Source organism: Triplophysa rosa, linkage group LG12, assembly GCF_024868665.1.
Source record: "Triplophysa rosa linkage group LG12, Trosa_1v2, whole genome shotgun sequence".
Classification (NCBI taxonomy): domain Eukaryota; kingdom Metazoa; phylum Chordata; class Actinopteri; order Cypriniformes; family Nemacheilidae; genus Triplophysa; species Triplophysa rosa.
Window position 1 is genome coordinate 25649615 of NC_079901.1, and position 12742 is coordinate 25662356.

At 49.1% G+C, this 12742-nt stretch overlaps 1 protein-coding gene across 1 annotated transcript in view; it reads left to right on the forward strand.

Annotated features, from left to right (window-relative positions):
* The window catches only part of zgc:123258 (uncharacterized protein LOC641502 homolog), a 15459-nt gene extending 2808 nt beyond the window's left edge, over positions 1-12651 (forward strand). The window contains exons 7-17 of the mRNA XM_057347732.1: positions 2644-2740; positions 2872-2973; positions 3215-3296; positions 3371-3445; positions 3522-3572; positions 3655-3708; positions 11196-11295; positions 11387-11467; positions 11557-11717; positions 12148-12181; positions 12367-12651. Coding sequence (XP_057203715.1) covers positions 2644-2740; positions 2872-2973; positions 3215-3296; positions 3371-3445; positions 3522-3572; positions 3655-3708; positions 11196-11295; positions 11387-11467; positions 11557-11717; positions 12148-12181; positions 12367-12422 — 893 coding nt within the window. The 3' untranslated portion in view covers positions 12423-12651. The remainder of the gene's footprint in view (positions 1-2643; positions 2741-2871; positions 2974-3214; positions 3297-3370; positions 3446-3521; positions 3573-3654; positions 3709-11195; positions 11296-11386; positions 11468-11556; positions 11718-12147; positions 12182-12366) is intronic.
* Positions 12652-12742: the final 91 nt, after the last annotated feature.

Sequence of the window (12742 nt, forward strand, 5' to 3'; positions counted from 1 at the left end):
GAGTGAGTGAGTGAGTGAGTGAGTGAGTGAGTGAGTGAGTGAGTTGAGTGAGTGAGTGAGTGAGTGAGTGATGTGATGAGTGAGTGAGTGAGTGAGTGAGTGAGTGAGTGAGTGAGTGAGTGAGTGAGTGAGTGAGTGAGTGAGTGAGTGAGTGAGTGAGTGAGTGAGTGAGTGAGTGAGTGAGTGAGTGAGTGAGTGAGTGAGTGAGTGAGTGAGTGAGTGAGTGAGTGAGTGAGTGAGTGAGTGAGTGAGTGAGTGAGTGAGTGAGTGAGTGAGTGAGTGAGTGAGTGAGTGAGTGAGTGAGTGAGTGAGTGAGTGAGTGAGTGAGTGAGTGAGTGAGTGAGTGAGTGAGTGAGTGAGTGAGTGAGTGAGTGAGTGAGTGAGTGAGTGAGTGAGTGAGTGAGTGAGTGAGTGAGTGAGTGAGTGAGTGAGTGAGTGAGTGAGTGAGTGAGTGAGTGAGTGAGTGAGTGAGTGAGTGAGTGAGTGAGTGAGTGAGTGAGTGAGTGAGTGAGTGAGTGAGTGAGAGTGAGTGAGAGTGAGTGAGTGAGTGAGTGAGTGGGGTGATGGGGGCGAGTGAGTGAGTGAGTGAGTGAGTGTGAGTGAGTGCGAGTGTGAGAGTGAGTGAGGAGTGAGTGTCGAGTGAGTGTGCGAGTGAGGGTGAGTGTGCGAGTGAGTGAGTGTGAGTGAGTGTGCGAGTGAGTGAGTGAGTGTGCGTGTGAGTGTGCGAGTGAGTGTGTGCGAGTGAGTGTGTGAGAGTGAGTGAGTGTGCGAGTGAGTGAGTGTGTGTGTGAGAGTGAGTGAGTGAGTGCGAGTGAGTGTGCGAGTGAGTGAGTGTGTGTGTGAGTGTGTGTGTGCGCGAGTGAGTGAGGGAGAGTGAGTGTGCGAGTGAGTGTGCGGAGTGAGTGTGCGAGTGAGTGAGTGAGAGAGTGAGTCAGTGTGTTTTTGAGTGAGTGAGTGTGCGACTGAGTGAGTGTGTGTGTGTATGTGAGTGAGGGTGCGAGTGAGGGTGAGTGAGTGTGCGAGTGAGTGTGCGAGTGAGTGAGTGAGTGAGTGAGTCAGTGTGTTTTTGAGTAAGTGTGTGAGTGAGTGTGCGAGTGAGTGAGGGTGAGTGTGCGGAGTGAGTGTGCGAGTGAGGGAGAGTGAGTGTGCGAGTGAGTGTGTGAGTGAGTCAGTGTGTTTTTGAGTAAGTGTGTGAGTGAGTGAGTGCGAGTGAGTGAGTGTGCGAGTGAGTGAGGGTGAGTGTGCGGAGTGAGTGTGCGAGTGAGTGAGCGAGTGAGTGAGAGAGTGAGTCAGTGTGTTTTTGAGTGAGTGAGTGAGTGAGTGAGTGAGTGAGTGAGTGAGTGTGTGTGTGTATGTGAGTGAGTGAGGGTGCGAGTGAGGGTGAGTGAGGGTGCGAGTGAGGGTGAGTGAGGGTGAGTGAGTGTGCGAGTGAGTGTGCGAGTGAGTGTGCGAGTGAGTGTGCGAGTGAGTGAGTGAGTGAGTGAGTGTGCGAGCGAGCGAGTGAGTGAGAGAGTGAGTCAGTGTGTTTTTGAGTAAGTGTGTGTGAGTGAGTGAGTGAGTGAGTGCGAGTGAGTGTGCGAGCGAGCGAGTGAGTGAGAGAGTGAGTCAGTGTGTTTTTGAGTGAGTGAGTGAGTGTGTATGTGAGTGAGTGAGGGTGCGAGTGAGGGTGAGTGAGTGTGCGAGTGAGTGAGTGAGGGTGAGTGTGCGAGTGAGGGTGAGTGTGCGAGCGAGTGAGTGTGCGAGTGAGTGAGAGAGTGAGTCAGTGTGTTTTTGAGTAAGTGTGTGAGTGAGTGAGTGTGAGTGAGTGTGCGAGTGAGTGAGTGTGAGTGTGCGAGTGAGTGAGTCAGTGTGTTTTTGAGTGAGTGTGTGAGTGAGTGTGAGTGAGTGTGCGAGTGAGTGAGTGTGTATGTGTATGTGAGTGAGTGAGTGAGGGTGCGAGTGAGGGTGAGTGAGTGTGTGTGTATGTGAGTGAGTGAGTGAGGGTGCGAGTGAGGGTGAGTGAGTGTGAGTGAGTGTGCGAGTGAGTGAGTGAGAGAGAGAGTGAGTCAGTGTGTTTTTGAGTAAGTGTGTGAGTGTGTGAGTGTGTGAGTGAGTGTGTGAGTGAGTGAGTGAGTGAGTGAGTGAGTGAGTGAGTGAGTGAGTGAGTGAGTGAGTGAGTGAGTGAGTGAGTGAGTGAGTGAGTGAGTGAGTGAGTGAGTGAGTGAGTGAGTGAGTGAGTGAGTGAGTGAGCGAGTGAGTGAGTGAGCGAGTGAGTGAGTGAGCGAGTGAGTGAGTGAGCGAGTGAGTGAGAGAGTGAGAGAGTGAGTGAGTGAGAGAGTCAGTGTGTTTTTGAGTAAGTGTGTGAGTGAGTGAGTGAGTGAGTGAGTGAGTGAGTGAGTGAGTGAGTGAGTGAGTGAGAGTGTGTGTGAGTGAGAGTGTGTGTGAGTGAGAGTGTGTGTGAGTGAGAGTGTGCGTGTGTGCGAGTGAGAGAGTGAGTGAGAGTGTGTGTGAGTGAGAGCGTGCGTGTGTGCGAGTGAGAGAGTGAGTGAGTGAGCGAGTGTGAGTGAGTGCGTGTGTGAGAGTGAGTGTGCGTGTGTGATTGAGTGTGAGTGAGAATGATCTCCAGAAAGACATGCAGTGATCATGTCATCTGTCGTCCTGTAGTTTATGGCATAATCGTCATCTTCTGCCTGGCATCAGCGACGGCGCTCTTTAACTGTCTGGATTCGCTGATGACGGCTATGGGATTTGGAACGCTCAGGTGACCGCACACACATGCACATACTTCATCATTAGACACACCCCCTCTTTTAAAGACTCCACCCTCTGTTTGCTTCATTGGATCTGTGACTGAAGATGTTGTTTACTGATCGTGTGTCATTTATTTTTCAGTTTGTCATGCAGTGGGAAAACTGTGTGTGTGCGCTCGCTCCTGCTCGCCGCTGTCTGCATCACACTGGCTGTGGTCTGGGGAGTTTACCGCAATGACGACAGGTTCACACACACGTGTTTTTGTGACAGATTTGTCACTTGTGTGCTGTACTGTTTCAGATTCAGTGATTTGTGGTTTTATACTTTTCATACCAGCATATATCAGTCAGATCTGAATGTGAGATTGGAAAAACTGTGCAAAATGAACACAGACGCCCAGATGACATCTGCAGAAATTATTTTGTTCATGAAGATAAACATCTGTGGTTTGCAGTTGGTAAATAAATCTGGGTGCTCTCTGCAGGTGGATCTGGATTCTTCAGGATCTGTTGGGTGTGGCTTTCTGTCTGAACTTTCTGAAAACCATCACCCTCTCAAACTTTAAGGTGACGCATGTTTTACGCTCAGGGATGCGGTGCTGCAACGGTCAGTTTGATGTGTATTTGTATGTTTTCTGTAGATCTGCGTGATTCTGCTGAGTTTGCTGCTCGTGTATGATGTCTTCTTTGTCTTCATCACACCGTTCCTCACACCTGTGAGTATCTCACCTGTCACAGTCACTGCTGATAGGCTGCTTTACACTTAACATGTGATAATGTGTGTGATTTCAGAATGGAGAGAGCATTATGGTGCAGGTGGCTCTTGGTCCTGGGGGAGGACGGGTGAGCATCTTCACATCATCTCATCTGTGTGTGTGTGTGTGTCTTATGAGTGATTGACCGTAGCTTCTGGTTCTGCTTGTAGTCTGGTGGTAAAACGGTGGAGATTCCTGCTGACCCCTCATCGTCCTACGAGAAAGTAAGTAGATGTTTACTAGGGGTGACCCCGAATCGTCGACGATTCAATGCTTCGATCGGAGGAGCCTGATTCGACTACCAATCTCACAGTCGAATCTTCGCAGAGGTGTTATGCAATGGGGATCATGTCATTTTGGTTATATGGGCAGTGGCGTAACAGATGGGCATGCACTGCGCTATTTATGATGTAAAGAAATGGGTCATTTTTAGGGTTGGGTACTGAAACCCCCAGCGCATATGAGCGCGAGGTCCGTCTATGACCCAGCGCAGGTTCGCGTCTATCCTCGTCTTCTGTGATGTGAGACCGGTATAGAGAAGCAGCACGTTCCGCACTCACCCGCAGATGACTCGCAAATGAATGTTTCCAAACATTTGTCACTTACTGAATGTTTGGGCATTTAAATATGAATTAACACCTTTTCTTTAAATGCACGTAGTCCGTTACTTAGACTGAACTTTGCGCTACACGAGAAAAAAATAAAAATAAAGTAAAATAACCAAAATCACCAGATATAGCAAGCACGGCACAGAGTTTTGGAACTGAAAGCAAGCATCAGGGGGACAGAGAAAGAGTGCGCAGGGAAAAAGGTGAAAGGGACTTTTTGACTGTTTAAATGGTGAGATGCTTTATTGCGTACCTCCTTTACATGCGGTAAATAAAGTCACTTTATTGGTAGTTCATTGGAAATTATCGTGCTGTATTCCCGTTTGTAAAAACGAATTCATTATTATAGAGTAGTTTTAAAAATAGTTTTGAGGCGAGATCTGTTCTAGTATTGTATGGCACAGCATTGTTACGTGATGTTTAAGGAAAATTAATTTTAGTATTTGTGGCTTGTGTTTTCAAAATTATGTTCCCCTGCTTTTCAGACATTTTGCCTAAACACATTTATTTTGCACATTGTGACTTGATTCTGGCTTATTTCATTTATTTATTATAAAGGTATGTTCTGTTCTAAACAAATTCTGTAAATTAATGTTTGATTGTTTTTTGGTGCATCAATGTTGCGCTGTACCCTTAACCACCTGGTGTCGTCCACACATGGACACACACAAGCACACGTCTGATTCGACTATCAGTCGACTATAGGCAAGATGTGACAATTCTGATTCGACTATGTAAATTCTTAGTCGGGGACAAATGTTTACAATCACGTTCTGTAAATCTGCTCCAACAACATCCTGAAATCAGCTTCCGTTTCTTCTGTGATACTGGATGAAAGAGACAGATTGAGTTTTATTGGGTGTCCGGAGGCATCAGAGTGTGTGTGTGTCATGTTCTGTTTTGTTCACCTGTGTGTGTGTGTGTGTGTGTGTGTGTGTGTGTGCACACAAGCACACGTCTGATTCGACTATCAGTCGACTATAGGCAAGATGTGACAATTCTGATTCGACTATGTAAATTCTTAGTCGGGGACAAATGTTTACAATCACGTTCTGTAAATCTGCTCCAACAACATCCTGAAATCAGCTTCCGTTTCTTCTGTGATACTGGATGAAAGAGACAGATTGAGTTTTATTGGGTGTCCGGAGGCATCAGAGTGTGTGTGTGTCATGTTGCGTTTTGTTCACCTGTGTGTGTGTGTGTGTGTGTGTGTGTGTGTGTGTGTGTGCGTGAGTGTGTGTGTGTGTGCATGTGTTTGTGTATGCGCGTGTTTGTGTGTGTGTCATGTTGTGTTCTCTTTCAAACAATCGCTCGGTATCTCACTATGGGAAACACCGCAGGCGTGATAGACTATGGAAGCACCAATTGCACCACGTCTGCCCGACGGGCGGACCAATCACAGCTTAACATAAGAGCCCGCCTCTCTCCTATATATTCTGCTGTGATTACCTGTAACGGCATTCTTTGTCTCTTCCCCGTGAAGATTTTTCCTCAGCACCCTGGCTGCGCTGCTCCAGTTCATAAACGTGCCGTTAAGGTCGACGTTGCCGAACGCAGTGCAGTTGGAATCTGTCGCGGATTCTCCGAACTCGTTACTGAGTTTTTTGTTTCTTTTAACGCTTTCATTAGCTGGTCTACTATAGCTAACGCGTCAAGGCGAGCTACTTGTTTCTTCGTTATGTCCGCGTTGAAGGTCACCGCAGAGAAAGGGAAAGACATCCCTTCCCACTCTTGCCCGGCAGCGTGTGGGTTCATGATCTCAGGTAGATATTCCCATCCGATGTGCATCGCGTGCATGGGTGTTAAGCATGCCTAGGCTGCGCTGGTGGATGCGGAAAGCTGTGCTCACTGTCGTGCCATGCCGGCCAGGATCTTGGAAAGGCGGCTTCGAGTGGCGGCATCCTCTAGAGCTGATCCGTGTCTCTCTGCTATCCGTCCAGCTCAAGAGACTCAGCTGTCTCCCCCGCAAGGCCTCTCCTCGTGGGGAGATATTATGGAGGCTGAGTTCCCCGAGCCTACGCCACTTTTTGATCAACTACTAGAGGGCGACGAGTTGGAGGGAGAGGATGAGGAGGACGAAGAGGTGTTAGCTCGCCTCCTCAGAGAGGAACCGGACGATGAGGAGGAGGATGCTATCCTCTCGGCGGCCCAGCTGTCTAGGCCCGTGAGCGGGCCAAGCGGCGAAGTGGCGTCTACCGTGGTGCACTGTGATTTAGTGGAGGTTTGTAAACGTGCGGCAGCGAAGCTAAATATCGCGTGGCCAGTGACTCCCGGGGATCCGGGGGTTAAACGGGATATTTATGATGGGAAAAGGCTCCCGTCTCGCCTTCCCCCAGTGAAGCAACTGTTCCCAGTGCTGCCAGCATGTGTAGCAGAGATGAAACGGTCGTGGGACAAGCCGTTCTCTCACCGGGTGCCTGTCAAAGGCTACTCTTCTCTGGATGTAAGCGAGATGGAGGAGCTCGGGCTGTCTAATCCGCCCTTGGTTGAGCAACCAGTGAGCAATCAGTGGCCCATCACCTGCATCCAAACAGGAAGGCCACTCTATCATCTGCCAGTCCCTCCCTCCCGGGGAAAGCGGAATGCTTCACCGCGTCCGTCTACCAGAAGATCTACAAATCGTCAGCGCTATCTGTGCGAGCACTTAATGTGACCTCGTTGTTGATGGCCTATCAGGCCAAACTGTTAGAGGAGTTGGGCACTCAACTAGACTCCGGCAACCCAAACCCGAGGATTTGGGAGGAAATCTGCAATATCACCGACCTCAATCTGCGCACCTCGCGTGGTGCGGTGCAGAGCTGCGGGCATACAATGGCTCTCGCCAAATCTCTCTCAAATCTCTAATAGATATTCTCGATGCTCCGGTAGATCCTAAGGGGCTGTTCGGCCCAGCGGTGGTGGATATGAGACAGAAATGCGACCTCCAGAAAAAAGGAGAAGCGTTTGATGTCTGTCTGCCACGTAAGAGAGCTCAGCGTTTCCCAGCTCCCCCGCGGCCGGATCCTTCGATGCAGAACAGGAGGTTTGTGAATGTGCCTAGGACCGTTAAACCCCGCAGCGCTGAGCAGACGGCTCATCCCCCCCGCTTCTCCAAGCTCTACTAAACCGTGGGGTAAGCAGTCTTTTGCGGCGGCCGCCGCGAAGTCTAGGTCCGGCCAATCTTCGTACAAAAAGAAGAAGGACTCCTAGGACAGAGCCTTCGACTGGAGGGGACGGACAGCACCTAGGGTTTTCTGTGATGTTCCCCCCGAGTCCGCCACATCTGTTCCCCCACCCGCAAAGAAACGGAGGATGTGGAGCACGGATGGGAGTTCGTTTACAAGTTGTGTTCAGGCCCGTTCAGTTTCTCCTCAACACACAAGGTTCAGAGTTTTGCAGACAGCAATCTCGCTACCACCAGTGCTGAAAACTCAGCCACTACGAGAGTGTGGTCTGGTACGTTCAAGCACAAGTTTTCAAGTGCACAGTCACAAAGCAGTTCAGCCCCTGGGTTCAAAACAAATAAAAAATTCTGTCGCATCCAGGCTGAACGCCGAGGGCGCAGAAACACAAAAAACATAACTACGGCGAACCGGGAATTAAACGAGTCTATGGGCCAGACAAATCCCGGCCGGTTTTTTCTGTCCACTAGATGGCGCCAGATCTCCATCTATGGAAACGGTTCAGCAGAACCCACTGGCTCTTCATCAAGAGGCTTGGAAAGAGTGTTCAGTGCATCCCTGGGTCCTCACGACTGTAACCAAGGGCTACAGGCTTCAGTTTGCGATAAAACCCCCTTCTTTCAACGGGGTCATAGCATCTGTGGCAAAAGGGGACTCGGCTCGGATGCTGGAAGCAGAGATATTCTCCCTCTTAGAGAAAAGGGCCGATGGGGGAAACTCAAAAGGGTTTTTATTCCGTTATTTTCTAATTCCAAAGAAAGACAGGGGCCTGCGCCCGATATTGGATCTGCGTGCTCTAAACAAGCACTTACTCCGGGTGTACGTGTGTTCACCACTTGCTGTGCGTGTGTTCACTACTCTCTGGATGGGTTAAAAGCAGAGGTCACATTTCGGGTATGGGTCACCATATCTGACTAATAGGTCACTTTAACTTATTACGGAAGTACAAATTCCAGATGCTCACAGTCGGGGCTCTCGCACAGTCGATCCGCCCGGGAGACTGGTTTTCCGCGGTCGACCTCAGGGATGCTTACTTTCATATAGGCATTTACCCCGCACAGAAAATATCCCAGGTTCTCTTTTCAGAACGAAGTGTACGAATTTGTCACTCTTCCATTCGGGCTCAGCCTAGCTCCGTGAGTGTTCAGCAGGTGTATGGATGCAGCGCTATCACCGCTGAGACACAGAGGTCTCAGGATTTTGTCTTATCTGGATAATTATCTGATGTGTGCTTATTCGCAAGAGCGAGCAGAACAGGACACGGAGATTCTCACGTCTCATCTTTCGAATCTGGGATTCAGTATCAATTATGCCAAAAGCTGGCTGATACCGTCTCAGCAGATAGAGTATTTGGGTCTTCGCATAGACTCTATAGCGTACCACGCTATACTCTCGTAGAGGAGAATAATGGCGTTTTATCAATGCCTATCCCACTTTCGCAGAGGGAGTCTTGTTTCGTTCAGAACCTGTCTCCGCCTTATGGGCATTATGGCTTCGGCTCTGTCTGTGGTCCTGCTGGGTTTGCTCAAAATGAGGGAATTCCAGCGGTGGGTTGCTGCGAAGCGTTTGTGTCCTCGCAGGCACCTCGCACACAGAGTGAGGGTGACTATGCAATGCATGGAGGCTCTCATCAGTGGAGAGACCCCTCGCTATTCCGGACGGGTGTTCCGTTGGGGGGGGGTGTCCATGAGAAAAGTGGTGACAACAGACGCATCCCTTATGGGCTGGGGAGCCGTTTTTCAGGGCAGATCGGTGAACGGTCGCTGGACGCCCCAGCTTCGCAGACTTCACATAAACCTCTTGGAATTAATGGCAGTGTTTCTTGCCCTGAGACATTTTTTGCCATTCCTGGTGGGGTTTCATGTCCTGGTCAGGACAGACAATACGACTGTGGAAGCATATATCAACCGCCAGGGGGGAACTCGCTCGTTGCAACTGCACAAGTTAGCCCGCAAGCTTATTGTCTGGGGGGCTGCGCACGACACACGTCCCGGGACGACTGAATGTGGGCGCGGATCTCCTCTCAAGGGGAAATCCGTTGTACGGTGAATGTGTACTTCACCCGCAGGTGGGGAATCAAATTTGGGAGAGATACGGCAGGGCTGCCATAGATCTCTTCGCCTTGCAGGCAAACGCAAAGTGTCCGCTTTATTTCTCTCTCAAGGACGAGGATGTGCCTTTGGGTGTGCATGCGCTAGCTCACCCGTGGCCGAACGTGTTGCTTTACGCGTTCCCACCGCTGAGTCTAATTTCTCCAACCCTGGACAGAATAAAAGAAAACAGGTTGTCTCTTCTTCTGGTAGCCCCTCGTTGGCCGGGGAGCTTGTGGCTGGCGGAAATTGTTCAGCTCCTTCACGGAGAGCCGTGGCAGCTCCCGTTGCGGCGCGACCTACTGTCACAAGCAGGCGGGCAGATATTTCACCCCTACCCGGATCGGGTCGATCTTTGGGTCTGGCCCGTGAAAGGTTGAACTTGAATGCACTCGAGCTTCCTCTGGAGGTGGTAAACACCATACAGAGCGCTAGAGCCCCGTCAACGCGATCATTGTATGATCTGAAGTGGCAAGTGTTCGAGGACTGGTGTTCACGTAAAGGAGTCATTCCTTTTCAGTGCTCTGTGGGTGATGTGCTGTTTTTTGCAGGGCTTGATCAACAATGGCAGAGCTTTTTCCACAGTTAAGGTGTATCTGGCCGCTATTACAGCATGCCACGTCGGCTTCGAAGGAGTGTCTGTAATTTGACATCCTCTGGTGTGCCGTTTTATGAAGGGAGCAAGGCGCTTGAGACCAGTGTCAAAACTGCTCGTCCCATCGTGGGATTTGTCCTTGGTCCTGAATGCATTAATGCAGGTGCCGTTTGAACCTATGGAGAGTGTTCACATTAAGCTTCTATCTTTAAAAACGGTTTTGCTTCTTGCGTTAGTCTCGGCTAAGCGAGTCGGCGAGTTACATGCTTTGTCGGTTCACAGAGCATGTCTGAGTTTTAGTCCGGATGGCAGCAAGGTTACGCTGCTGCCTAACCCGGCGTTCGTTCCCAAGGTTAGTGATTCTGCGTATAACTGCACTACTTTGGATTTGCAAGCTTTCTACCCTCCTCCTTTTTCCTCAGAGGAGGAGTGTAGACTTCATACATACTCTGTGTCCGGTACAGGCGTTACGCTGCTACGTGGACAGGACACGATCGTTCCGGAGGAGCGATCAGCTGTTCATGTCGTGGGCTTTGCAATGTAAGGGTAAGCCGATCTGCGCACAGCGCCTTTCCCATTGGATGGTGGAGGCGATCGAATTGGCCTATAAGTCTATGGGTCAGACTTACGGGCTCACTCCACGCGGAGCATGTCTACATCGTGGGCATTGTTCAAAGGGATTTCTGTAGGAGATGTTTGTGCGGCAGCAAGCTGGGCTTCCCCTCATACATTTATCAGATTTTACCGTCTGGATGTCACTGCGCCAACCTTGGCTCATGCAGTTCTTAAAGTTGGCTCCACAGCGAACTGAGTTTTATCGCCAGGTCTGCTCGATGGCTTTGGAAAGCATGCGTTACGGGAGTGGGCCATATCATTCCCATAGTGAGATACCGAGCGATTGTTTGAAAGAGAACGTAAGGTTACTCACGTAACCCCGGTTCTCTGAGAACAGAGCGAGGTATCTCACCAAGCTTCCCTTCTCGCATTACACGGGGGAAGAGCGTGCTTAGAATGCCGTTACAGGTAATCACAGCAGAATATATAGGAGAGAGGCGGGCTCTTATGTTAAGCTGTGATTGGCCCGCCCGTCGGGCAGACGTGGTGCAATTGGTGCTTCCATAGTCTATCACACCTGAGGCGTTTCCCATAGTGAGATACCTCGCTCTGTTCTCAGAGAACCGGGGTTACGTGAGTAACCTTACGTTTTGTTCACCTTTGTTCACTCATTTTGAGAACATTAACGTGTGTGTTTTCCAGTTGCCGGTAGTAATGCGTATCCCACAGTTCTTCGCGCTGGCTCACAATCTGTGTATGACTCAGTTTTCCATATTGGGCTACGGTGACATCATCATACCAGGTGAGATTGTGTTCTCTCTCTCATGATAATGTGTAGGTCAGAGTTTTCACTTGGGTACAGGTGTGTGTTGACTGTTGTGTTCTGCGCGCAGGACTGCTGGTTGCGTACTGTCACAGGTTTGATGTGTGGATGGGTAACTCCAGAAGAATCTACTTCATCTCCTGCGCTCTTGGTACGAGAGTGTGCAAAAGCTTTATGTCATGTTCATGCTGACTGATGTGGATCTGCAGCGAAGTTTAGATTGTGTTGTTTTGTGTGTAGCGTACTGCGTGGGTCTTGTGGTGACGTTTGCAGTGATGTTGGTCTCTAAGATGGGACAGCCGGCGTTGCTGTATCTGGTTCCCTGCACGCTTCTCACCAGCTCCATTCTCGCCTGCGTCCGGAAGGAGTTCCAGCAGTTCTGGGCCGGTACCATCTACCAGGTGAGTCGTCTTGTGTTTGGCTCAACAGAGGTTCTGCCGTTGTCAGTTATACCGGTTTCACAGACAAGGCTTAAGGCTAGTCCCAGACTAAAATGAATATGTGACCTGTCCTAACTCAATATAACTTGCCGTCAGTGCCATTGTTTTGTCTCAAGATGCGAACCAGTAATGTATTCTTCTAAGGCATTTTTATAAAAGCGACATAAATATATTCTGGCTTAAGTTAAACCGTGTCTGTGAACCCGGGCCATAGTGTTGAAAAGCTGTAGCTTCTCAAATAACAGCGCTTTCATGTAATGACTCCCTGTGTGAAGTGAATTGTTTATAATGTCCCAGAATACATGTTTGTGTACTTGCCTCAGTGTGTGTGTGTGTGTGTGTGTGTGTGTAACTGGATATAACGTCTCTGTGTGTTATGTATGTCCGTCAGGTTCTGGATGAATCCAGGAAGCCCTTACTATCAGGTTTGACTTCATGTTTTAATCTCTCATTCTTCACCTGCTCAGTGCTCTCCCTCCTCTTGCCTCCCTCGTTAATAAGACTCACCTGCTCATCTGCTCTTATTAACACACCAATGAATACACTGTCAGTGACTGAATAGCTTGATGTGTAACTGCTGTCTCTCTCTCTCTCGCACTGTCTGTTCTAGATGGGGACGTAGAATACGCCGGCGGAGAAGGAACACAACAGAAGGGAATCTGTTAACTACACAGGACAGTTTCCACACATCTGATGAATCCATTAAACTGACAAAGACAACATAAATCTGTAAGGGGCCTTAAATCAACCTGCGGTTTTCGTTCTTTTTCACTTTTTACTTAATTTTATACTGTAATGTTTAAAATATTTCTTTCTATAGAAGTGAATAATTTAACTGTTCCTCTGTCATTCATATAGAATTGTCAAATAAATGCCAAAGTGAGAACAAAACGGAGTATTTTTGTTGAAAAAATGTTGTTATTTCACTACAAACTGTACTACTTATGTACTACTTAAGTGTGTTGTTAGTATACATCGTTTAACCT